General features: G+C 45.9%; 1 protein-coding gene and 1 non-coding gene across 4 annotated transcripts in view; both read left to right on the top strand.

Moving 5' to 3' along the window:
- Positions 1-20,679, top strand: part of lrp4 (low density lipoprotein receptor-related protein 4) — a 106,914-nt gene extending 86,235 nt beyond the window's left edge. The window contains exons 15-39 of one of the 3 annotated variants that reach the window (XM_070959852.1): positions 1,849-2,025; positions 5,068-5,193; positions 5,820-6,028; positions 6,459-6,540; positions 6,631-6,736; positions 6,813-7,014; positions 7,109-7,298; positions 8,004-8,135; positions 8,682-8,822; positions 8,918-9,004; positions 9,087-9,258; positions 9,362-9,524; positions 9,672-9,897; positions 10,478-10,781; positions 11,115-11,333; positions 11,438-11,572; positions 12,094-12,202; positions 12,503-12,695; positions 13,529-13,642; positions 13,888-13,999; positions 14,490-14,551; positions 15,521-15,608; positions 15,730-15,871; positions 16,090-16,151; positions 17,520-17,629. In XM_070959852.1, coding sequence (XP_070815953.1) covers positions 1,849-2,025; positions 5,068-5,193; positions 5,820-6,028; positions 6,459-6,540; positions 6,631-6,736; positions 6,813-7,014; positions 7,109-7,298; positions 8,004-8,135; positions 8,682-8,822; positions 8,918-9,004; positions 9,087-9,258; positions 9,362-9,524; positions 9,672-9,897; positions 10,478-10,781; positions 11,115-11,333; positions 11,438-11,572; positions 12,094-12,202; positions 12,503-12,695; positions 13,529-13,642; positions 13,888-13,999; positions 14,490-14,551; positions 15,521-15,608; positions 15,730-15,871; positions 16,090-16,131 — 3,533 coding nt within the window. In that variant the 3' untranslated portion in view covers positions 16,132-16,151; positions 17,520-17,629. Of the gene's footprint in view, positions 1-1,848; positions 2,026-5,067; positions 5,194-5,819; positions 6,029-6,458; positions 6,541-6,630; positions 6,737-6,812; positions 7,015-7,108; positions 7,299-8,003; positions 8,136-8,681; positions 8,823-8,917; positions 9,005-9,086; positions 9,259-9,361; positions 9,525-9,671; positions 9,898-10,477; positions 10,782-11,114; positions 11,334-11,437; positions 11,573-12,093; positions 12,203-12,502; positions 12,696-13,528; positions 13,643-13,887; positions 14,000-14,489; positions 14,552-15,520; positions 15,609-15,729; positions 15,872-16,089; positions 16,152-17,519 lie in introns of all 3 variants that reach the window. The other 2 variants (XM_070959844.1, XM_070959835.1) reach the window with 2 other exon arrangements.
- A 2,082-nt stretch (positions 20,680-22,761) lies between these two features.
- Positions 22,762-22,875, top strand: LOC139336599 (small nucleolar RNA SNORD67). The gene has a single exon (XR_011602481.1). It is a non-coding gene; the product is annotated as a small nucleolar RNA SNORD67 (small nucleolar RNA).
- Positions 22,876-26,481: the final 3,606 nt, after the last annotated feature.

Raw genomic sequence — 26,481 nt, 5'->3', positions numbered from 1 at the left:
AACAGCCAGCTCGTATAATGTTTCCCATGTCCTCCGAGGGTTTATCTCCAAATCAGACATCCGCCTCTCGAAGCGTTTCAGGGTAACAGTCTGTGACATCCACCTCTCAAGGGACGGGATGGAAGGAGTGCACCACAGCAATTACGTATGAAAGCACTGTGACCAAGACATGGACTCAGCAGAGTGTTTTACAGTCAAACAGTAGACTTGTGCAGGCTCTCTGCAGGACCAACTGTGCTCTGTTGTCTGCACATCTTTACGTTCTTCTGCACTGACATACGTGCATTCACCCGGATCGTGTGGGCATTAAACAAACAGTTTGTCGCTTCTAAAACATTTGAATTGATTAAAAAGCTAAAACTTCAGTCTCATTGAGCTTACACTCGGGCGCGCACACACACACAATTACTCTGATCCTCGTGGCTCATTATTATTCTGGTCTCTCTCCAGTTTTAGCCATTTACCACTTGACATTTATGCTGTGCTGTAAAACACTGTCATTAAACGAGCTGCGCTGTTTTTAAAAGCCCTGCGCCAGCACGCTCGCCACACCACCACCGCGGCTCTGTGCAGCAGCAGAAATCACTTTTTCCATCCATTTGGCACTCTCATCCAACTGGTTGTGCGACTGCTTCGGCGGGAGGAGGATTAAGCTGGAGAGAGGAAGGGAACGTTAATTTGCACGAGCGTGGAGGAGTCGCCCTGAGCAGATGTTCCCAATGGAGACAAATCTGCGAGGAGTTCCCTCTTACACGTGTTAGTGTTCAGGCCACGGTTCCACTGATTTGGGCTGTGAACGCTGAGACTGACGGTTTTCAGCACAAGTCAACAATTTGTAGGACAAAAGTAGCCACAGGCTCAAACCCTCGATGCAAATTTCTAATGGAGCCAACTTTTTAAAGACTCGAGAAACCTATTTTTGCAATGTGCATCTTACTATAAGAGACCGGCTTTTATATGAGCACGTTATTATCGGCCAAAGTTCAAACAACAAATCGTTATTTAACATGTATTTGTGTTTTCTCTTTGTGTCCTCACTGGTTTGAAGTGGGTGGCGGCTGTCAGACAACGCCATACTTTGATTATTGCTTATTTGCAAATAGAACAATATTTGTATATATTTATATACATAGAAAATATTTGAAAATAATGTCTGTTTGAGAAGCATCCTGTTCCCAAGATGTGAAGCATTTTAAGACAGCAAGACCAATAAAATAATCACAAATATTTTCTGTATTTCACTTATTTCTCTCAAAAAAACCTCTTCAAAAGCATTTAGACCATCAACAGGCACTAAAACTCTACAATTAAAGGGAAACTTCTACGATTGTTTTTGGATTAGAGCTCACAAATTGTGTACGCACCATTAAAATCGGCCATTTAAATGATTCAAATTAACAAAGCAAATAAAATTTTATTGCTGACCAAGGCCAGAACTGGCTGATATCAGTCCAGTATCAGTCTGACCCGGCGTAAGGCCTGTTTTCAATCTTGCTTTCAAATTCTGGACGGAAAAATCACATTAAATAAGGAAACCGATGGAGCGTCTCTGCTTTTGGCCACTCTGGCCTCAACCTAACCAGCTACAGGCCAATGAGAGGCAGGGTAATTGGAAGCAGCTCGAAATGGGGACGATATGACATCAGCCAAGCCCACAGTGCTGAATGGGAGGATGTTTAGAGAGCGCTGGTGGGACAAGCCAAGCACATTTGATCTCTCCATCTTTCTGCGTCCATGTGAACGTCACTGAATTATTATATTTTGGTCCCTCTGTAATGAAAAATGCCATTGCTGGTGTTACTGCACGCTTCATCAGCCTCTCTGATATGTCTGACTCTCTCTCTGTAGGCCTGCCACACCCGTTTGCCATCACGGTGTTCGAGGACAGCCTCTACTGGACTGACTGGCACACCAAGAGCATCAACAGTGCGAACAAATTCACGGGCAAGAACCAGGAGATCATTCGCAACAAGCTGCACTTCCCCATGGACATCCACACCCTGCACCCCCAGAGGCAGCCTGCAGGTCGGTACACAGCCATGTTGAATGTTAGCTCTAAAGCTTAGCTCCAAACGACCCCTGGTGCCGCGCTCGGTCCAACCCAGTCCTAAAAATTAAATGCCTTTTTGGACGCAACAGGCTGCCGTTGCTGCGGGCATTATGGGAAATATTGTTTTGATTAGCGCGGTAACTCCAAAGATTAGCAGCACGTTATCAGACCAATGGGTTAAAATGAGTTCTGGCTCAACATGGAGCGAAGAGGAGACGAAATGTCTTTCGGAGATTTGGGCAGACGACTACTAAAAAGTGTGCTCGACGTTGTGCCAAACGCTCCAGAAGTTCTGCTGTAACTGTATGAAACAAATCAATAGAGGCACAACGAGTGCAACACGCTGAATCTCCATAATCTCCATAGTTTGTTTTCACCAGCGCCCCCCGTCGCCTTTTTTTTGTGTTTTTACCGCGTTAGCCTGCCCCTGACCGTTTTGTCCAACGATCTTTGCACACATGTGGGTTTGTTGACAAATTCTGGGCCTCTTGCAAAAATTGCAATGTGAAAAGGAACCGAACCAAAGACAGAGGACCAAAGGACTTTCCTGGTCTGGATACGCCCTTAGTTACACTTCCTGTTTCATTAATATTACTGCTGCGTAAACCTTTGGCTGGTCTTATCTGCAGCGGTGCATCATATTCAATAAGATCATCGTATGTTTATCTTTGTGCTGTCCTGTGAGCACCTTGTATCTCAGCTTGAGTTGAAGGCTAAAGAAAAGTGGCGTTCTCCATTCATGCGGCTCAGAGGCTCCTCATACGGCTGAGTGGTCCATGTCCATCCACATCCCTTCAAATCTGTCTGTGATTGGTTGGGTTTTTCTCAAGTGAGCTGCCAAGTGTGCAGCCTGAAGCAGTAGAAAATGTTGTCATGCAGCAGGCAGGCGGACAAAATGCAGAACAGCACATCAAACAAGAAGTCAGGGTGGAAAAAGGGTGGAAACCCAGAGATGATGGAGCGATCTGGTGCACTGGCGTTAGACCCTGCAGTGAACTGGCCAGTCGAGGTATTTTATCAGCATGACAGCAAAGGCTTGTGTTCTTTACTAACAAACCGTGTTGAACTTGAGCTCTGGCCAAGAGAAAGTTTTGGTTATCATGCTGATAAAATACTGTAGCAGTGCGGCGCTGATATGAACTCTGGAGCTGCCTCTGTGCTGGAAGACGGAGGTCAGGCGCTGTTCCTTTGTGTTCTGGTGGAGATTCAGTGAGACAGTTCATGTCTGAGTGGAACGGGGCTGAACTCACGCTGCGACCGTCAGAGGAGCAGAAGACGAAGGCTCTGCACTCGATGTGCACTTCAGCCTGTTTAGGAAGCAGAAAATCTTCAGTATTTATGTCCAGCGTGAAATGCGTAAAGGATGTACTCTAATGTGTACTCTGCCGTGTACTCTAATGCTTCATAGTTAAAGGACTAGCTCGACGTATTTACTGCTCTTAAACTTACACAGATTCCCATTCCAGTTTTAAATTCCTTGGTGTCATCTCTTCAAGTTATTGGAAAAACTCAACCTAAACAATTTCAGATGTACACCTGAAGCCGCAGGGATTTATTTCCACGCTCACATACAACAAACTGTGGAACCACTCGGTCTCTCACCGCTGATGCCATAATAAAGCCTGTTCAATCTGTAAAAACAAGCTCTCCAGGCCTGGAAAATAAACCTAAAAGCCACGACTCTGACACATTTCCTCGATACGCTCTCCTTTGCTGGGAAGTCGTATTGAATTGCACAGTGTTTCTTTAATAAACAAAATTCTTAATGGATTAGCACATTTGCTGCAATCATTTTTCAGGAAAACGTTGGCGAGAGATTAAGCAGATCAAGAATAAGAGGGGACGTAGTTGTTCCCGGGGGGGGGGGGGGGACATCTTCCGACCAGACAGCCGGTTTTGGAACATCCTTTTATTGAATATGATATAATGACTCTTACTGTTCTTCAGCATCGACTCTCAGCTTGATCCAAAAGCAAACAGACAGTTTCCATGTCTGCTTTCATGTACGTGGCTTTTAGTCAGCTCATCAGATCGCTTCCCTTCTGGTTTTACCTTCATCTCCTGTAATATGATGTGATTTTATGTTGTCGTGTTTTTACCGCCTGCGCCGACTGTCTGCTTAGCGTTGTTCTGTATTAAGTGCCTGCATTGTACTCGTCCTGTTCTGTATGATGCTGCCTGACTCTTCTAGGCCTTTCATCCCGTTCAGCTGTTTACTGTTTCACATTTTGTGGGTTTTATTGTGGTTCCAATGGCTAATTTAACATCTGGCCGAGGGACAGCAGCTGAAGATGAGCCTTTTGGCCAACATGTTGATCAATGTGCGTTGTCCCTGGCAGTGGATGATGACGTGAAAAGTTAAGCTCAGCACAAAGCCGGGATAAACTCGCTCCGTCCGGAAGAAGAAAACTTCCTGCCAACGTCTCTGAAGCTCACTTGTCAACATGTCCTGCCTTGTTTGTTTAATTCATACACAAACAGAAATGTCAAATCCACAAGTTGTGCTTTTGCAAATAAATGCAGAACTGCTGAAAGTAAATGAGCATATTCCCAAATGTCGAGCTCTTCCTTTAAATGCACATAAGAAACGAAGTACCTCTTAAATCAGCTCAGAGGAAATTTCTTTATTTTTGGACTTTCGCTGATTCCTCTCGGTCATTAGAACTTGTCCCTCACAACGTTATTTTGGAGACATCGGCCATGCGTGAAATTGTCCGCGGTCGATTGCATCGCTCCTTCAGAATGTTTCAAACCGTCGAGCCTGGTCTCGTTCCCAGAGAGTCAAATACTGACGCTGTGTTGCGCCCCTCAGCCTCATGCTTCCAGCTTTCAGCTAACTCCACTGCAAACCCGCCAACAGCAGTATTAGATGCTCAGAGCATAAAGAGCAAGAAAGCCCGCAGATGGAGGAAGGCGGGGTGGATGGATGGGTCAGACATGGCTGAAGAGGGAATTTTCCTAAACTAATCGAGGATAACCGAAATCCACTGAGCTGTTATTCTCTGTCTCTCCTGTAGGTGGCAGGAACCGCTGTGGCAGCAACAACGGGGGCTGCAGCCACTTGTGTCTCCCCAGCAACAAGACGTACACCTGCGCCTGTCCCACCGGCTTCAAGAAGGTGGACCACTACAACTGTGCCGACGGTGAGTCCCTCAGCGCCTGCAGCTGAAACGTGTCGTGTCGTATGAGTGGATGTGCCATGTTTATTTATTAATGTTACTATTGCTGCTTTACAGTTATTGAATGTATTAAGATACAATTGAAGTAATTTCTTGATATAGTTTTTAGTTTTTACGACAAGACACCCACAACCCACATTTTTGTAACTTTTGAACTGTTGTCTCTGGTCTGTGCAGCGGTCAGAGCGTAAAGGAAAATCCACTGATTTAACAGCCAGTGTCTCAGAGTTAATTGGGAAAAGATAATCTGGTCACATGCATTTAATCTGCCTAGCTGTGGGTTGTCAGAGGATGTGAAAATTTGACGTGTGAGAGTTCAGTGCAGCTAACAAAATGGGCTAGTTACGTTAACCCTGTGACGCTCGCCCACCCTGTAAACATGAAAACGTTATAAAACATTTTCTTATCATCATTCTGGATAAGTGTGAGAGAGGATGAGTCATGATTCATGTTGTTAATCAGTCGGTTTGGTTGGATTCGCCCTCTCAGGGCTGCTCGTTGTCTGTGAGTTAGTGCTGTTTTGCTGTGTTCACTGTTGACCCCACTGTTAAACCTAGAAGACTGACAGAAGACCTTTGGTCTTTAATCAGGTCTTGACAAGTTCCTGCTTTTTGCCCGAAGGACGGACATCCGACGAGTCAGCTTCGATACAGAGGACATGTCCGATGATGTCATCCCTCTGGCTGATGTGCGCAACGCCGTGGCACTGGACTGGGACGCCAAAGACGGCTACATCTACTGGACGGATGTCACCACCGACTCCATCAACAGAGCGCTGTGGAACGGCACCAAGCAGGAGGTCAGTGACATGTGCAGTGTGAACTCAGCTCAAATCCCGCCGTCTCTCATCATCTGTCCCGGACTTATCAGAGAGCAGCAGCAGCACAGGACAGCAGGATTTAAGTCTATGCAATACTGCCACCTGCTGGAGTCGATGTGACAGTGCAACAGCAATTTATGCTCGGTAGAGGATCACGTAGGAGTAGAGTTTGGCTGCTCTGTGTCAGATTCAGCTCACTGTGTCGTCCACAGCACAAACTCGACCTGCAGAGGTGTCTTAATATTTATCCTCCTGGTTCATCAGCGTCACTGTCAGATGTTTTTGCTGCTGTTCGATGTCATCTGTCTTTATTTTTAAGTATGGATCTGAGCACGTCTTACGGCTCAGATGTTCCAGATGTAACTTGAGGCTCAAACCATTCAGATCTCTGTTGTCCCTGTTTTTCCAGGTGGTGGTGGACACCAGTCTGGAGAGTCCAGCAGGTTTGGCCATTGACTGGGTGACCAGCAAGCTCTACTGGACCGATGCTGGTATACATATTGTTGCATAAAATCGGATTTCTGGTGTGTTATGTGCTGTCACCTGCTCTTGGATTTCATGCTGCGTCTTGGGTTTCTCAGGTACGGATCGTATCGAAGTTTCTAATGCTGATGGGAGCATGCGGACTGTCCTGATATGGGAGAACCTGGACCGGCCCAGGGACATCGTCGTTGACCCGATCGGAGGGTGAGATGATTAAAAAGGTTTGAGGTTGTGAACCTGATCTTTGCATGGCGCTCTCATTCATTCATTTTATTCGTAGTTTCATGTACTGGACCGACTGGGGTGCCAACCCAAAGATTGAGCGTGCAGGAATGGACGCCTCCAGTCGCATCGTCATCATCTCATCCAATCTGACGTGGCCCAACGGGCTCGCCATTGACTACGAGACCAAACGCCTGTACTGGGCTGACGCCGGCATGAAGACTATTGAGTTTGGCAACTTTGATGGTTCTGACCGGCAGGTAACGGGTGTTTTTATGATCCTGTGCCTTCACTTGTATCCCCATAAATCTGTTCAGTCAGCACTAAACTCTGTGCTCCTGTTTTTGCGAACAGGTGTTGATTGGCAGCCAGCTGCCTCACCCCTTTGGCCTGACCGTACATCAGGACAAGCTGTACTGGACAGACTGGCAGTCCAAGAGCATCCAGAGCGCCGACAAGCTCACCGGCTTGGGCCGACACACGCTGGCCGAAAACCTGGAGAACCTCATGGACATTCACATGTTCCACCGGCTACGCGACACAGGTCGGTGGTAGATCATGGCTGGAGCGTGCATGTGCAGTGGAATTAGCGAGAAGTCCGGCAGTGACACTTTTTTCAGTGTTTGTAGCATTAGCTTAGCCAAAGAGAAAAGCAGCAGAGGGTTAAACAGTCAGATGTCTGGTTGCACGTAGTAGAAGCACGTCATGTTTAATCACCAATATAGACCTTGAAGAAGCCCTAATTTAATTCATTCAGGATTGCACTCACTTAAAACTCATTATTTGACTTCAAATTAGTGCGCTGCAGCACAGAGATATGAATCATATGAATGGAAATGGTGCTTTGTGTGCTTATCGAAGACACTTAGCTTGTCCTCTTGTTCAGTCCCTTGTGACAAAAGAAAAACAACCTTCTGTCACTTTTTGCTTTTTTTTGCCGCCTTTTCTCTGAGCTCAGATCCCGTGTCTCTGCTGACACTGGGAGGATTACAGGTAAGATGAACCCAGATCACTGGTGAGAGGGCAGAGAGCCTCGGGGCTCATACCAAACTGAAACCTCACTGATCTCACTGATGTGTGGGCCTCTCCTGTGTCCCCTGAAGGGTTTCGCTCTCTGTATCTGCAAGTTGTGTGTTTCTGTTACGTTTGCCCCGAATCCCTCCATTCTCTTTCTGTTCCCTGCTTCTAAGATGACCTAGAAAGTGGAAGCGTGGGTGAGCTGAGTCTGTTTGTGCGTCTCCATCTGTAGTGCAAAACCCGTGCTCGGTGAATAATGGAGGATGCAGCCACCTCTGTCTTCTGGCTCCTGCTCCCAAAGCCTCCAGCTGTGCGTGTCCCACCGGCATCAACCTGCAGACGGATGGGAAGACGTGCACGCCTGGTACGAAACAACTTCTGTCTGCATTTCAGAAGCATTTGACCCAGATATTTAAACGGAGGGAGCATCGCAGTTTCCATCTTGGACAAGATAAATGCCAAGAAATGTGCTCAGAAACCACATTAAGAAGAAGCTCGTTGTAACTTTATTAAGATTAAGATTTATTGTTGTCTGATGTAACTCATTGACCTAAAGGCTACATTATACTGCATAATGTGCATCACCAAAGGCATGATGGGAGAGGTAGTGCCAAAACTGAAAACACTTTCATTTCAAAAGAAAGTATAAAAACAAAAACAATAGTTGGGATAAAATCCCGGAAAAATATATTTTCAAGCCTGCAAAACTGTGCAAAAACAGGTTCAAAGCGTTAATGCCAAAAGCTTTTGTCAGGAAGATAAAAGCATGTTAGCTCCCTTTGTATTCTGACCGGCTGGTGGTGTGTGTGTGTGTGTGTGTGTGTGTGTGTGTGTGTGTGTGTGTGTGTGTGTGTGTGTGTGTGTGTGTGTGTGTGTGTGTGTGTGTGCGTGCGCGTGTGCGTGTGTGCAGGGATGAGCAGCTTCCTGATCTTTGCACGGAGGACAGACATCAGGATGGTTTCTTTGGATATCCCCTATTTCGCGGATGTGGTCCTGGCTGTGAATAGCTCCATGAAAAACACCATCGCCATTGGGGTCGACCCCAAAGAAGGTTCGCTCGTCTTCTCAAACTTTTAACGTGCCTGATTTCTTTCAAAAAGACCGCTGATGTAGAATTCTTACACGCGTATGTGGCGCCTCCTGCAGGAAAAGTGTACTGGTCGGACAGCACGCTGAAGAAAATCAGCAGAGCCAACATCAACGGAAAAGCACACGAGGACATCATATCTACAGGTGAGGACGGTTTATCTGTGCAATGCTCTTAACTCCACCCGGTCACGGCGTCCTGACTCCACGCCTGCGTCTCTCCCCGCAGGACTGATGACTACCGACGGCCTGGCAGTTGATGCAGTCGGCAGGAAGATCTACTGGACGGACACGGGAACCAACCGCATCGAGGTGGCCAACCTGGACGGCTCCATGAGGAAAGTCCTCGTCTGGCAAAACCTGGACAGCCCTCGAGCCATCGCCCTCTACCATGAGATGGGGTGAGGCTGCTGAAGCTTTTTCCTTCGCTGTTTTCTCTCAGTATCTCCATCCTACTTTTAGTCTCCTCACACTGTCTGATCTCGCTCCTTCTCACTTCTCCAGTTATTTATACTGGACAGACTGGGGGGAGCACGCTAAGCTGGAGCGCTCAGCGATGGATGGATCAGACCGCGTGGTCCTCATCAGTAACAACCTGGGCTGGCCCAACGGCCTGGCCATCGACATGGCCGGCTCACAGTTACTGTGGGCCGACGCTCACACCGAGGTCAGTACCGACACCTTGTGACCGTCACAAATAACTAATTGCGGTGTGAAGGTGAAATGGCTAACTGCTAACTGTCTAAAATGTAAATGCATGATGAGAAAAACATTTCATGGCGGTAACCCCTCTCATCGCTCCGGTCCCATCCAGCGGATCGAGTCGTCCGACCTGAACGGGCAGAATCGCCGCACCCTCGTGACTCCAGTCCAGCACCCGTACGGTTTAACCCTGCTGGGCTCCCACATCTACTGGACCGACTGGCAGAGCCGCAGCATCCAGCGAGCCGACAAGAACACCGGGACCAACACCATCACGGTGCGAGCCAACCTGCCGGGCCTGATGGACATCCAGGCCGTGGACAGGGACAGGCCACTGGGTGAGTCCAGGGACAGGAAGTGGATTTCTTTTCACGTACTTTGAGCAACAAACATGCTGCTGATTCCTCGTCAGTATCTCATGACCTGCTCTACACAGTGTGTTGTGTTTGTAGTCTGTCGGTTTCTCAGCTTCATAATTCTGCTCAGTGACCTTTGTTTCACTCTCGCTATTTTCATTTTTGTGGTTCCCCTGGATTGTATTCCTCCATGTCTATTTTTCGTGTCCTTACATTATTCTGCTTCGGTCGGGGAACTCATTAGATGTGGTTTAGCAGTAGAGGCCAACTCGTTCCGAGCTGATTCCGCTGGGTTTGAAGCATTTTGGGCTTCGGGTGCCTGCTTTTATATCCACGTGGCGCGTTTCACGTTTTTGAAGGAGCGCTCAACAGCTTTTCCTCAGCCGTCCAATCAGAAGAGCACATTTGCCTCTGACTAAAGAGAGCTGTCTCTATTTTGAATTTTCATGTAAACTTTAGATTTGTCAGTTGTTGTCAGTGCGACACGTGTGTGGAAAGGCTGTCTGCGTTCCTGCTTTATGTTGAAGTGCAGCATCGGTCCTTCTGTCTCTGGCCTGTCCAGGTTTTAATAAGTGCGGCAGGAGGAACGGGGGCTGCACCCACCTGTGCCTGCCTCGTCCCAACGGCACGTCCTGCGCCTGTCCCACCGGCATCCTGCTCAAGGGAGACGGCAGGTCATGTGACGACTCCCCGGAGACGTTCCTGCTCTTCTCCAACCGCGTCAGCGTGCGCAGGATCTCCCTGGACACCAACGACCACACCGACGTGCACGTGCCGGTGCCCGAGCTGCACAACGTCATCTCGCTGGACTACGACAGCGTGGACGGGAAACTTTACTACACCGACGTCACCCTGGACGTTATCAGGTATGAATGCAAACACGTCTGCGTGCAAACTCGCTGTTGCCATTTTTGCTTTTCATTCATTTTCTCATTATTGTGTTTTTCAAGGTCAGTCATTGGCTGTCATCTAGAGATACTTTAAAAATACAGTAAATGATGGAAAGAAGGACAGATTCTGGATGATGTTTGCCTTTGTGTTATTGTTGAGTTGTTTTTTTTTTAATTAGAAAAACTGAAAAGTTATCTGACATTAAGATAGAGCAGAACAAAAACAATGGTTACCGTGTTTACCAGTATAATGGGACCACTTCTTTTTCTCTCGTGTCATATGTCAACCACCCTGACTTTGTTGTTCAGGCGTTCGAACCTGGACGGCAGTGGCATGGAGACGGTGATCAGCCAGGGCCTGAAGACCACAGACGGACTGGCTGTAGACTGGGTGTCCAGGAACATGTACTGGACCGACACTGGGCGCAACACCATCGAGGTAGCCCGCCTGGACGGAACGAGCCGCAAAGTCCTGGTCAACAACAGTCTGGATGAACCCCGAGCCATCGCAGTGTTCCCGAGCAAAGGGTGAGCGGAGTAGAGTGGACTTTAAGGTCACGCTGTTGCAGATATTTTCTAGTTTATTAGTACAATCAAACGTTTCCTCACCAGTTCAGCCTCTGTCTCTGCAGGTTCCTGTTCTGGACTGACTGGGGTCACATTGCAAAGATTGAGCGATCTCACCTGGACGGCTCGGACCGGAAGGTTTTGATCAACACCGACCTGGGCTGGCCCAACGGTCTCACTCTGGACTATGACACTCGCAGGTCAGACAGCAACGCGTGTCTGAGGAAGGAGCAAACCCTGGGGCTTATTAATGAAATTAGGCTTGATATCATGAAAGTTTCCTGATCTAATGGTCCCTGTGGGTAAATGAGATCATCGCAGTATCAGAAAGTATCGACAAGAGAGGCCTCTACACAGTAAAGCACCATATAAATACAGAAAAATACAAGATATGGATGCCCTAAATATTTGCAATATAATGTAATTCAGTACAACAACAACCTAAAGATGACAGTGTTTATACTGAGTTATACTGCAAGGCATCAGTTTGCTCTTATGTTGTCCTGTAAACATGCCTCTGTAAACATGTTCCCATGCTAGCATTAACGTACAGCATCGTCATATAGCATGCTAATGTATGTGCAGGCAGTGTTATTAATTGTTAAGAGCTGGCATCAGTGTGAATGCTACGTGCTACGTGCCATTCACTCACATGCTAACGTAGCTTAGCTGTACTCGCAGTTTGAAGAAGTGTGTTTTTGAATCGTGCCGTTCTCTGCAGGATCTTCTGGGTGGACGCTCACCTGGACAGAATCGAGAGCTCGGACCTGAACGGGAAACTGCGTCAGATCCTCGTCAGCCCGGTGTCCCACCCGTTCGCCCTCACACAGGTACTCCCCCCACCCCCCCTCGCCTTCAGCTTTCAGTCACTGGGCTGACCCTTCCTCCTGGCTGCCTCCTCCACTCACCTGCTCTCTTTCACTCATCGGTTCACCGTGTGGCTCTCACTGGTCGTCTCTCCGTCCTCCAACTCATGCTGAACTCATTCGACTTAACCATTTCTTCTTCTTCCCTTCCACTCTGACCCTCATTTTTCTTCCTCCTCTTTCCCTTCCCTTTCTTCCTCCCATACCCCTGCTCCTTGTCTGTGTTTTTCCCCCCTCCTCTCTTCTTCTCCCTCGTTTCCCCAGTTGAAGCCGGTGTCCTCCCCTCTAACTCCTTTCTCCCGACTCTCGCAGCAAGACCGCTGGATCTACTGGACAGACTGGCAGACTAAGTCCATCCAGCGGGTGGACAAACACACCGGCCGGAACAAGGAAACCGTGCTGGCCAACGTGGAGGGCCTCATGGACATTATAGTGGTGTCACCTCACAGACAGACAGGTGAGGAGGCTTTTCTTCTGACGCCGCCAGCTGAGACGGGAGACACCAGAGACCTCACTGTGTGAATCAGCGCTTCCTGTGAGGACACTGATGCACAAAGTGTGGAACCAGCAGAGGCTGAATGCGTGACCTTGGAATATATAAGGCACACAGGGGCAGAGGCGATCAGTTTGACGTTCAGTTTGTTGTTTTTCATTAGAAAAAGAACATAAAATCATTTTGAAAATGTAATTAAACTGCCGTTTGACGCAGGAATTTCTACTAATTTGGTCTAAAATAGTCAATATTAGTCACTCGGTGCTGTTTGATTACATGTTAGCTGGATATTTTCATGACAACACTACAGCCTCTGAGAAGAAGAGACCTGAGCAAAAATGAACCTGAAAGTGTTCAGGGTCAGAGCGCTTCCTGCACTCAGACTGAGTTTGTGTGGTGCTCTTTGGATAGGAACACGTGTAACTCTTGGCATGGTCATGTTAAACAAACACCAGCATCTCATGGAACAAAACCTTTTATAGTGCTTTTCCACCAATAGGAATCTGCCACTTGGTCATGGTGTTTCAGTCTAGAGAGTGTAGAGTCTTGGAGTTTTCTCGTGTAGAAGAAATTAACCTGATCGGATTTGTTTCTGTCTTTATCTCCTTGTGCACCCTGTGAGAACGAAGCAGCTCTTTTAATTAGCAGTCACGTGGGTTTACAAGAAGCTTGTTAATTGGACAGAAGCTTGTTGAGTAACCTTTAGCATTCAGTAACATTGTCAAAAGAAATCTCATCCCGGTGACGTTAATCAGCTGTTCGGTGCCACTTGTCAATACTCCTCTCCTCTCATTCAGGTACCAACCTCTGTGGGGTAAATAATGGCGGCTGCACTCACCTCTGCTTCGCCAAGACCAACAGCTTTGTGTGCGCCTGCCCTGATGAACCAGATGGGCGACCCTGCTCCACCAGTGAGTGTTTGTGCAGTGTTCACCGGACTGTTGCATGCACTGACTTTTTGATGTTGGACCAAACGGGACCTTGCCAGCAAGTTTCTGAGTTTTAGCCCTAATCCCATATTCTTAGCCACTAAGACATTTTCATAGTAGGATTATCCCAGGCTAAAGGAAATAAAGTATGAAAACATATCTGAAATCACCAAAAAGTGAACTAAACCAGAAGTACGTCCAGGCTCTGATCTGCATGTATTTAACAGTTTCAGGTTACGTCCCCACCGCTCCTGCCAGAGGAACCAGCAGCACTCCCGTCCCCAACAAGATCCCCAAAGCTCCTACAGAGACTCCACGCCGCGGACCCTCAGTGGTGAAGTACGTCTGCTTCTCCCCTGGAGTAGTTTCTTAACATGACGTGATTCATCACTTCACCTGCTCCAAAATGTTTAACGCATCTCAGAGTGCTTTCACATTATCCCACTGGGAAACACAGCTGTGGCATCGCGGCTACGTTAAACGCAGCTTTTGTTTTTCAATCTGCGTCTATTTGCAGCATGTTGACGCCACAAGATGCTGCCAGGTTTTCCGCTGAGTTCATCTCATTTAAAGAAGTGCTCTATGAGAAAGAGCAGTAATTGGAAAAATGAACATGCTTGTCCTTGTTCAAGAGAAAAAAAAAACAGAGTGCTCTCAAGCTTTTATGAGCCGAAAAGGTTGGAGGGTTTTCTCATCCCATAGAGGAGTGTTATGTAATTGTTCATCAGGAAACACAATGAGGCTTTGAACCAGCAGTAATGCTACAGAAACTCTTCCCAGAGACCCTGATGTGAGTCCCATTCTCTGAGATTCTGTCTTATCGTTGCAGCTGCACTGACAAGAACCTGAACGAGGAAGGCTGCTTGAGCAACGTGGTGACGGCTCCTCATGGTAAGCACACGACAGACTCCTCTCCTCAGCCGTTTGCACATCACGCGTACCCTGAAAGGAACGGCCTGACATTCAGGTCTGCAGGGAAGCAGCGCATCGCTTTCATCCATCAGATGAGTCCAGCATGTTTAGCCTAGCTTAGCTCAAACACTGGAAGTAGGGGGAAACTGCTAGCCTAGCTGTATGGAAAGTGTAAAAGAACAGCCTCTTCTTCACACCCTGTATCTTGTTTGTTTAGCAACTAGGTAAAAGTTGGTTGTGCCTGTTTGTTACTAGCTTGTTAGCCTACATGATAACAGCTTTTGAGTTGTAAGAAGGTGTATTTTCCAAGTTTTCCTCTGCTTCCATTTTAGCTTTGCTAATGCCACAGTAACTTTGTTTGGGAGTGACAGTAATTACCAGTTTCCAACTTGTAAATAGCGTTCACATCAACCACCAAGCAATTACCACTGGGAAACTGGGAAATGCTTTTTCCTTAAGCTCTGATGTATCTGCATAAATGATAAGGAAGTGTCTGAAAAAGGAAACAAATATGGACGCTGAAGTCAACCAAAGTCTGTCTTTAAAGTGACAAAATACAAATGAAGTGATGTTATAACAATGCTAATGCTAATAATTAAACTTTGTTTATATAGCACAACATACAAACTCAACAGATAAAACAAAATTAAAACAACAACTCGATAAAAAGCTATTTTGAAGTGCTTATGGTGATGCACGGCATTTTTAACCCTCAGAGGAGCAGCTCTGCAGCAGCTGTCACTCAAACATTTAGGATGTTGTTCTTTCAGTGTTAACGTAGCAGGAGAAACACAATCAGACCTGCAACTGCGTCTTGAGTTTGAGATGATGTGAACGCTGAACTCTGTCCCCGTGACGGGTGAAGCTAAGCTAAACGCATTAATCTCTCATGTTGTGTTGAGCAAAGCCACCGGGGTTAGTCATTGACACCTGTGCCATCTGTTGAAGGAGAAGGACTTCATATCAGCTATGTGATTGGTGGAGTTCTGACCGTCCTGGCAATCCTGATCCTCATTGCTGCTTTGATTATTTACAGGTCAGTCCTCTGTTTCTTCATTTTCTTTGTCCCTAATCCTGAACAGAGGACGTCCTGACCTCTGCTGCGCTGCGCACAGTTCACATTATAAGCCACAAACTGTTTTCTTCCTGTTCAACAGACATAAAAAGTCGAAGTTTGCCGACCCGGGAGTGAGCAACCTGACCTACAGTAACCCCTCGTACCGGACGTCCACACAGGAAGTGAAGATCGAGGCGTCGCAGAAGCCTCCGATATACAACCAGCTTCGATATAAGAAAGAGGTAACGGACAGTCTGGACGCCGAGGTGAAAACGGCGGATGTTTTTTTTTTTGCTTAACAGATGAATGGATTTAAGGTGAATCCATGAATGATCACAGACTGTGTAGGTGTAGGTGTCTCTGGCCAGATTGATTGTGTTGAACTGTTTTAACATGTGACGCCAGCAGGTGACAGACATCAGCACTCACCTTTTCTCCCCCCTCTCTCTCCTCACTGCAGCTCTCTCATCCCTACAACTCCCTCTCCCCCTTTATCTTTTGACCCACTTGTCCCGTGGAGAGGTAGTTACTCAGCATGAAGGAGTCGTGTCCTTTCCAGCTCTGTTTTCTCTCACTTGTCCTCTGCTGTTTTCCTTCATTTCTTCTGTCTTTTTGCTGCATGCAACCTGCTTTCCAAAAAGGAATAATTTCTCTCTTTGGTGCAGTTTCAGAGCTCTGTGATCAATGGCATGTCAACGTTGATGCTACTACTTTGTGAAACTGACATTTCAGCAAGCCGGGAATCTAAATTTATGGACAGATTTTCATCCAACCTTTATTTTAACTCGAACATACATTGAGGGAGACACCTCGCTGACAATATGGCCGATTGTATTAAAGGTGCTGCATCTATCAGCCTTGAAATAACTATCAAGAACTAAGAGAACAGTGCTGACATTGACAGCCTCTATGTCAGAACTGTGATGTAATAGATAACGTTTCTTCAACTCTAGACTACATTTCCCATAAACCCACTAGCTCCCACTGCCAGTGAGACGTTGGTATTTGGCAAAAGAGAGAAAATAATTATAGAAGTTAAGGACGTCTGATTTTTTTCTTTCATTCATCATTATGAGCCATGTATATGAAGCTAAGCTCATTTCCAGTTCTCTGTTTATTGCAATCCGTTGCACCAGCCGTCAAAGAACTCCTTTAAAATACTGGAAAGTTGCTTGTATGTTGCTCGTAAACAAAAATAATAATAATAAGAAGCAGCAGTTTCAGGTAAGCGTGCTGACAGTGATGCCAGCTGAGCTGCTTTGGGTCATTTTGCTGCTTCAGCAGCTGTTCCACGCCTACTGTATGTATTTTTCATGCTGGAGATGTTCAAATTATTCCTGCTACGACAGACTGAATAATTTGTCCATGAGTATCATACACAGCACTATAGCATAAGTCCATTTGCTCTGGAAAAATAACGCTATCTCCTTGTTTTTGTGCCGTTAAGCAATAGAATCATGGTAATCCTTAATCTGAAGCGCCTTAATCTGAAAACGAAAGAACTAACTGAAGCACAGCATTTCTAAAAAGGAGGCAAATCGCTGTGCATGGGTTGTATTTGAAGGTAACTTCTTTGTTCTGGAGTGTTGTGCAGTTGGTTTCTGATTAATCCTTAAAGGGAAATCCACCTTTAACAGGTTGAACTTTAGCTTTTTTTAATGTTCGTGTAGCCGATTTTAACATCAATAAACTGTGATTGTTCTTAAAAAAGAAAGAGAGAAAGGGAGAAAAGTGCATGTGACAGGAAATGAAGGTGAGAGACTGGAGGTGAAACACATTTCATCACAAGTTAGAAAGTGTTGTTGAGGAGGACCTGAGGGTGGATTTTCCCGTTAAACTAAAACTAAACGTAGAGGCCATCACTCAGACTAATCCTGTCTCGTTGTCCAGGGTGGAGTGGACGGAGGCTACACCAAGGAGAAGATCCGCATCGTGGAGGGCGTGTGTCTCCTGTCCAATGAGGAGCTTTACTGGGACGACCTAAAACAGATCAAGCCGTCTCGAGGCGGCCTGCACACCTGCATGCGCACAGACACAGTGTCCCTGCAGGCCAGCAGCGCTTCGCTAGACGACGGCGAGACGGAGCAGCTCCTCCAGGAGGAGGCGTCCGAATGCTCCTCCATAACCACCCTGACCCCTTCGGCCATCACCCCGCAGCGCCACGCCCAGCACAGCCTGCCCGACACCGGCTGGGCCTCCACACGCAAGCCCTCCACCGAGAGCGAAGTGTGAGGGAGGCCCCCGCCCTCCGTGCTTTATCTCAACCTCCATTACCTAATACACACGTACACACACCTGTATTTATAGCAAACACACGAATAGAAATAGGTGCAAACACAGTAACAGTTGCATACGTAGAGTAACGGTACATATGAACCCGGTTAGACACAACTAAGCTCCCATAAACACAAGTCCTGTCTCTGAAACTGGGGCTCCGTCCTACTTGTACACACACACACACACACACACACACACACATGCAGTACAGTCCTCCAACAGTACCCTCAGTGCTACTGCCTTTAGGCAAAATGATAAACTAATGAGCATGCTGGAATAAGGAAGCAAAGGACTCTGGGGAGGAAGTGAGCAGAGAGACATGAGCGTTATCTGGAGCCTTTTTAAGGGAGGCGGACTCTCAATGCAACGAACGCTTCTCTGCGTACGACTTCACCTTTATTTTTTGTGAACTTTTTTTTTTTGTTCTTGTTGTTGGACGAAGCTAAAACGACTCCCCGGACGATGTAACCGCGACGCTCTCTCTAATGCCACTCATGTCTTTATGAACTCTATTTATGGACGTTTTTTACTTGTGGAGTGGGTTTGCTGACTTTCAGAGAATGGCGAGAGTGTTGTGCGAGACGTTTGCGCAGCAGGACCCGGCTTTTCAAGAGTTGTATTTATGACAGTGCCAAAGGGTGGGGCTTCACACGGTCTCCATGCTTCTTTCTGCATTTACACTTCAACAGAAATGTATCTTAATTACGGGATGTTTGTTTTCCTTTGACTTTACTGATTTGCCCTCACCAGTGGGAGACCTCGGTGACGACACCACCTGCTTCTGATTCCTTATTTTACAGCCTCCAACACGTCAAGCAGGGACGTACTGTAGCTGGTACTGTCCATTCATGCATTCATCCTCTTTTTTTTTTTTTTTTTTTTGAGTTGTAAGTCAACCATTGCTGATCCTCCGACACAGCAGAGGAGGCCACAATGAAGTAACAGCCTAAGTGCCAAACAGTTCATCCTTTTTCCTCCTTCAGCTGCATATTTATTTTTCAGGTATTAAAATGTCCATGACATTCGTTTTACTTGGATTTGGTACTGAAAAACATGTTTTCTCAAACACGTTACCACCAGGGCTATGCAGCCATGCAGATAGTTGTGGTTTTATCTCTCCAGGTGTTCGATATATGGACTGTGGGATTTCTTCTGCCCTGAAACGCCGAGCTTTTCTTTGGAACTGCTTTTTCAGTGCCGTCTCTCAGTGAGAGTTTCGCTCATTGTTCCTGGAGTTTCCCATCCAGATAAGTGATTATCTACAGCAGCACTTACTAGTACAATTTGAAGCTCTTTGATTTTAACAAGTTCAACGACAATTAATTTTTTCCAGCTAAAAAAGCCAAACAGCTCCCTTGAATTTGTACTTTTAGCACAGGAGTCGTGCATTGTCGTCACCTGCGTTCCCTTATCCATGATGTCCAACATTTAGCTGTAAATGTAATGTCCCTCCCTGTTTACTCTCATTGCTCACCCCCTGGAATCAGATCTTAGGCTTGTCTGAAATTGTGTTCTTTTTAAAGGCTCCTGAAAAACGAAGTATCAGGCACACGATGATATTACATCGTTTTTAAAAACCAATCCCCTCCCTGTTTTAACAAATTGACTCAGCTGAACTAGATAATGTCGATGTGTTTGAGTTTGATTTTCTTGCTCTGAACGTAATCACCGAAGGTCCAGTTTCACTGCGGCTCTCCGCTGTATTGGGGTCGTGGTACATTTTTCAAGGCCAATATATCAAAAACTTGGCACATATAACCAAAAGTATCTGCGTGGCCAAACACTATTGGAGGTAAATGAGAACTTTTGCTCTTTTTTGTAATCTGAGTTTTGATCCATCAGCTCTAAATCTGTAACGCAAAGGTGTGCTTGCAGTATCTGCCACAGCGCAGTATAACGAATGGGTAACTTAGGAACACTGTGCATGTCTGACCCCATCAGACAGTGAGGGTTATAGTTTAGAAATATATCACTGACAACTTACTGAAAAATGAATTTAATACAAGTAAAGATATTATGCATTGCTTTAACTTTAGAGTACCATTCTGTTGGTTGTTGAAATATGGTACAGGGAAATACTATATTGCTATATTTACAAATATATCGGTTAGACTTTACAGATCCTTGTATTTTGAAGTATCTGCTACAAGCTCAGCAACTTGCTGATTTGCTGCTAGATGAAGCACTGAGGCCAATGAAAGAGGGTCTTGGCAGCTACATAACTACGGTCTCGGACGGTTGGTTGACAGTAGGCCTCCAGAGCATCACAGCGACCCAGTAACCAATCATCCTGGCTCACAGTCCCTCCAACCCTGCTGCAGGAATGCTAAAACTGTACAGATTTTATCATGAGGATATAAGCAAACATTTCTGTTGAAGATATTGCGTTGATTCAGTTGTATAGTCTTTTGTACAAAGGGATTTCCTGACCGTTTTTAGACTCGTATTAATTTTACTCACTGGAGAAGAACTTCTTTTTTTGTTTTGTTTTGTTTTTGCTGGATCATTTTAACCACTGTGTTTCCAAGCCTTGTAAATGATAGGGAAGATGCCAGTTATTTAATAGTGCTCTTTTATCTTATGAAATACTGGTCGCGTATAGCTGTTGTAAAGTTAACAAAAAGAGGTATTTATGATTTCTGTTTGGTTGTCACTTGATGTGTAAATATGAAAAGACTGTATATGTATTTCCATGGCAGTACTAACAAGCTGTGTTGTGTGATATAGTGAATTATCCCTTTGCTATCTTTTAATATAAAATTGCATTTGCATTTCAATGAAACCTTTGGCTCGCTCGTCTGTGCACTTAATTGCTCTCAGAGAAATGCCTTCCTCATGACACTCAATAATAATATGGCAATAAAGGAAACACAGATGTCTGCTTCTGCAGATAATTACAGTCACAACAATGGGAGCAAAGATGTAATCAGAGAGCCAGGGTTTGGGAGGCGTGCAGCCAGTCATCCAACATTAATGTTTGTTTTTGTTATTATTTTAAGGCATAATTTTTACATAGTACATAATTGAAGAGTACTTGTATTTATAAAGCACAAAATCACAGATTTGTCTCGAGAGGGCTTTCTGTACAACATACAACACCCTCCATCTTTAGAGAAAGAAAAAAATCTATAAAAAGGAGAAACACTGGGTAGAACAAAGAGGAAGGACAAAGGAGGGAGGAGATAACAGCAATAAATGGAGCGTATACAGAAAGCAGAGAAAGTAGTGGAATTGCATCATGAAATTACAAAAGTACATAGCCAGTAAACATTAGGTGTAATAAGTTAGAGTTTCAGGCAGAGTGTTACTCTGTCTGGAGTGAATAATGTGAATCAGAGGTGACACCAAGCAACATCCAGGTCCCGCTGAGAGCTGGCAGCACCTGGACCACAAGCCACAAGGAAAGAGGACAGACTCCACAAAGGCAAAACACAAGGCAGCCATTCACACAGAGGGACAGGAGACAAGATACTACAGGAGACTGACCGTGAATTACAGACAGCATACTATGTGTTGTAGAAAAAGCATTTGGTAGTATCTTTACTAATCAGACTCGAAAATATATCACCAACGTACACAAGCTTCAACCAGCACTGGGAAATGTCAGTAACTTAGATTTAGTTGGTATTTTGTGTTCAAACCTTGACATAAAAGACTCAAAAATAACTGCTTCATCATGAAACTTTGCAGGGTTATTAATGCAGATACCATTGGCCAGCACACCTAACCCATCAGCACCTGTTGGTATATTACATTGTTGTACCTTTTGGGATAGTTAGATTTAACTGCTTTAATTGCATATTCAGGATGTGCTATGTGGATCATTTAACACCAGATGTTATGTGTCAGCATCCATGGTGAAATTTGGTCAGAGGTGGTGAGTGGTGGGTGCCATAGAGGTCTGGAAAACTGGTAAACTGTCACATTGACATTAACACTCGGGTGAACTTCTGCTGGTCGCACTCATCATTTACACAGAAAGGAGAGGGAAATATTAATATTTTCATTGAACTTTCTAATCAGACAAGTTTTCACCAGTAAGTAAGAAAATCTCAAAATATTTAATTTATTCTTTTTAAATTTAAAAATACTTCAAAATCCTCATCAAACTACTAAACAAAGGAATAATCTGTGTGAATTACAAACACCCGTGTACGGCACTGGGTCTGCTATGAAGTGTTCACGTGACAAGTATACAACTTGTCATTGGTTATTAAACCGGAAACAACTTTCATCTGCCCAATAAACGTCGACCATTTTCCGGGAGTGTGGGCCAATCGGCGTGCTTCCTTTCCAACGCCCTTGTTTAAAAATGAGAAAGAACCTTCTCGCACGGGCCAGACGACCAAGACACGTAAGGAAAATGTGTTTTAAAGAAGTAACCGAGACAGTTTGTTGTCTTTTTGTAAGTTTGTATGAGACGCTTTTGATTGGACGTGTTATTTTGGGATGAATACTTACATTTTTAAGAAACTTTAGTGAACGTTAGCTAAGATGCTAGCATAGCTAACGTTAACTAGCTAACAGTACGCTAACTCGGCTAGCTAACGTTGGCCTTTTGCTTTAGCCAGCCTTAGTTTGTCTTCAGCAAAACTCGGAGCCCGAAATTTCAGGGACATAGCCACTGTATGTTTTCTAAGCTTTTCACGATGAACTGGGTAACACGATTGACCACGTGTTGTGCACACGGCTAACATGCTTGGTTTATGTGGCTCGTCATTGTCCGCAGGTAACTGACTGTCGTGAACGCAGACTGGATGAAACCGGAAACATGAACACAAGGTAAACACTAACCCAAGAGCAACGCCAGTGTCTCCGACTCATTTAGCGAGCTATGTTAACATCGGGGGTTGGGTATGAGAGTGATGAGTTGCACTAATCAGTTGGGGCGTCTGTTGCAGTGGCATCAGCACCCCGATCTGACCCAACCTGAGGACACACCGTGTGCACAGGGGCCATCTGACTCAACCCTTAACCCCTCTACAAGCTTGTGTTTTGTACGGATACGTGCACGCCATAGCATGAGATGAATTTAAAGGGGTGGCATATATAAGAGTACACCCCTAGTTCGGAGAAGTAATAGGAGTATCGGTGTAGGAAGCTAAGGGTTGTACTGCTGTAGACTGGGGCAGCAGCAACACACATTTTAGCCACCAAAAAAGTTCAGTTTGAGTATGATTGTATTTAGAATATTTCACTGCTTTATCTTGCTGTTACACATCCCTCTTCGATGGCACCTGAAACTGTTGATTTCACTCTCTCCAAAGCCACGCAGTGTGTCAAGATTCAGAGGTGGCACAATAACACAATCAAATTAACCCATCGGGACCACCTGGTGCACCAGAACGTCATGTGTTCTGCGAGGTGAAATTACCAGTTTCGTTAAAGGAGTCTGGTTTGGGCTTTGGAGAGAAAGATATTTCTCAGCTTCACTTCATGTCGATAAGGGCTGTAAAGCAGTGAAAATATTCTAAGTACGGTGGGTATGACCCTAACCCTAAAATCTGCAGCCTGGAAGAAAAAAAAAAAGCTATTGCTGGTCGGCTACCTGTAAGTAGAGGTCAGATCCCGTAAACGCATCAACGCTGCAGTGTCTAAATATCTTCACCCTGGAAATGGTTTTCCAAAAGCTCTGTTTTTCAAGTTCCCTAAAGCTGCATTTATGGATAAAAGGCAAAAATGCATAGAAAAGGCTACCATTTGAAAAATATGCACGTATGTGTGGGCTTGGTATAAAATATGTGCTGCTGCCCACAGTGTACTGTGCTGCTTCTCTAAACTGGGGCTATGCTGACTACTGAGTAAGCTATTGAAAGTACAAACCCCACTTCAAATAACCCAGACTTTCCCTAATTGGGCAAATATTCAATGTTCTTCAATAATGGACCCATTTTGTGACATGATTCCACTGAAAACTGAATTTTCTGTTGTTCGGAAAACATGGCACATCTTCTATTAATGCCACCTGTCCCCTGTGCTTTTGTTTCATGTTGTTGTTTTTTTTTTTTTTTTTTTTTAAGTAAGCCAAGCATGTGGAAGGACGCTGTGGATGCTCAAGCTCCTCTCCCCCCTCCCTCAGGAAGGACTCAGCTCACTGACCTGGAGGTCAGCTCTTTCATTCTGCAGGGTCTGTATCTGGATGTGGCACAGTTTACATAACCATAGGAGAATTATTTCCTTTTTACAAAAGCTATTTCTTACTCTGTTTTCAATTAGTCGCCCACAGTGCAAATAAAAAGGGTAGATATCCATCTCGTGCCTCAGCTTCATTCCACCAGTATGTTTCTGGTCAATTTGATTGGACAAACAGCATGCGTATCACCACACGTGTTTGTTAACAAGCAGAACTGGGTTCATGCTAATTTGCAGCTAAATGTGGGAACTGGTCAGATGAGCACATTACTTACGGCACTGAATACAGCTGCTCGACTTTAGATGAATCACTTAAACTCAGTCACCATGATTTGGTTTTATGATGCCACTCCTGTCCTCAAGGCTCTGGCATCTTGTATAGAGCAGAGCAAGTTGCTTAACAAGCCCTCGGTGCAGGTATTGTGGCTATTGGTCAATTTCCCACCTAATTTAACGTATGTACTAAACCAGAATATATTACTGTCATATCATCACCTGAGATATATGACTTTACTGGTGTTTCCTGGCTTCCTTTCAGAGGTGTCTGCACATTTCCCGTCGGAAATCCTCCCGGCACCACAAATATGCAGCAGCTAATTACAAAGAACGGTGTTGAGTTTGTACAAGAGGTTTAATCTCAAAAACAGCTGTTGCTTTTTAATTCGCTGGTCTAATTTGCATCATTTTCAGTTCTGCAAATGTAGTGGAAAGAACCAAATGCAGGAATGCGCTAATTGAAATGCTTTCGCTGTCCCAAACAGTCCTGCTATACCTTCAAGCGTTTTGGAGAGCCACTGGGGTGTGACAGTGATGAGTTGCACTATTAGTCAGGTTGCTGATTGCTCCCTCCAGGTTTGGGGAGAGTTCCTGCCTCAAGTGGAGGAGTTTAAGTATCTTGGGATCTTGTTCACGAGTGAGGGAAGGATGGAGCGTGAGATTGACAGGCAGATCAGTGCAGCGGCCACAGTAATGCGGTCGCTGTATCGGTCTGTCGTGGTGAAGAAGGAGCTGGGCTGAAAGGCGAAGCTCTCGATTTACTGGTCAGTCTACGTTCCCACCCTCACCTATGGTCATGAACTTTGGGTCATGACCGAAAGAACGAGGTCCCAGATATGACTGAAATGAGTTTCCTCCGCAGGGTGGCGGGGCGCTCCCTTAGAGATAGGGTGAGGAGCTCTGTCACCCGGGAGGAGCTCAGAGTAGAGTCGCCGCTCCTCCACATCGAGAGGAGTCAGCTGAGGTGGGTCAAGCATCTCTATCGGATGCCCCCTGGACGCCTCCCTCGGGAGGTCTTCCAGGCATGCCCCACTGGGAGGAGGCCCCGAGGAAGACCCAGGACACGCTGGAGTGACTATGTCGCTCGGCTGGCCTGGGAACGCCTCGGGATCCCCCCCCCGGAAGAGCTAGAGGGAGTGTCCGGGAGAGGGAAGTTTGGGCGTCCCTGCTCAGACTGCTGCCCCCGCGACCCAGCCCCAGCAGTCACGTGGCGGACCTGTCCTGACGACCTGTGCTGGCATACATTGTACACAGGGGCCATCTGAGTCACCCCCACCTGATGGAGAAGCAGAGGCTTGCTTCTCAAATGTTTTCTCTTGTCATTTCCTGACCTACAATTCTGTGTTTCTGCTCTCTCTTTCCCAGCCCGATGGTTGGAGACTTCAAGGACGTGGTTAAACAGGATGCTGGAGCCATTTTGAGCAGCACAATGAACCAAATGTTTGCTGGCAGGAAACATGTTCCCTTCATAATGGAAGAAAGAACTCCAACTTGAGAGCTGGTGAGAGCACACAGCCTAATCCCAATTTGGTCCGAGGTGGTCCGTGTACAGCTGGGCAGCATCATCAATGCCTCTGACAGACTGTTGAATTCATTGGCTGCGTTATCTGTTCAGCACGTGAAACTAAATAGATTTTATCCAGAACAATCATGTTTCAGTGAGTCTGATGGTGGAGAGGCTTGCTCACCTCTTGGCAGTGGTGATGTGCGGTGTGCAAATGTTTTCACTGGGGCAACGCAGACTGTGCTCTGTCCACCGCATTAGTTTGTCACTGTATTAAGGACATGGTATGTTTCTATTTATTTCACAGCTTCCATGTGCAGACAGTTGCTCTGTTGGTCACTAATGACCCAGTTAAAACTGAGGCCAGCTGTGACCAGTGGCCCACTTGATAGTTGGACTCGTGGTGTTTTTCTCTGGAAAACAAAAACTGCCCACGCTAGCTGTTTCCCATTTTGTCCTGATTACTACTTTAACTAAATCATTGGCTCTGCATTTAAATTTCCCCTGTCCTCTTTCTGTCTTCTCTCCCTCCTTCGTCCCTGCAGGCGGCCTCACGCCCAGAAAACCCTGCTGGTCCACAGCAGCAGCTGCTGCGGCTGCAGGTCACCACCCAAGTTCAGCTGGACCTCCACCTGCTGCACATGGCCTGTCCTTGATCCCCGA

Source organism: Chaetodon trifascialis, chromosome 1, assembly GCF_039877785.1.
Source record: "Chaetodon trifascialis isolate fChaTrf1 chromosome 1, fChaTrf1.hap1, whole genome shotgun sequence".
Classification (NCBI taxonomy): Eukaryota; Metazoa; Chordata; class Actinopteri; order Chaetodontiformes; family Chaetodontidae; genus Chaetodon; species Chaetodon trifascialis.
The sequence above is the reverse complement of the archived record's forward strand: the minus strand, read 5'-3'. Positions and strand labels throughout refer to the sequence as shown.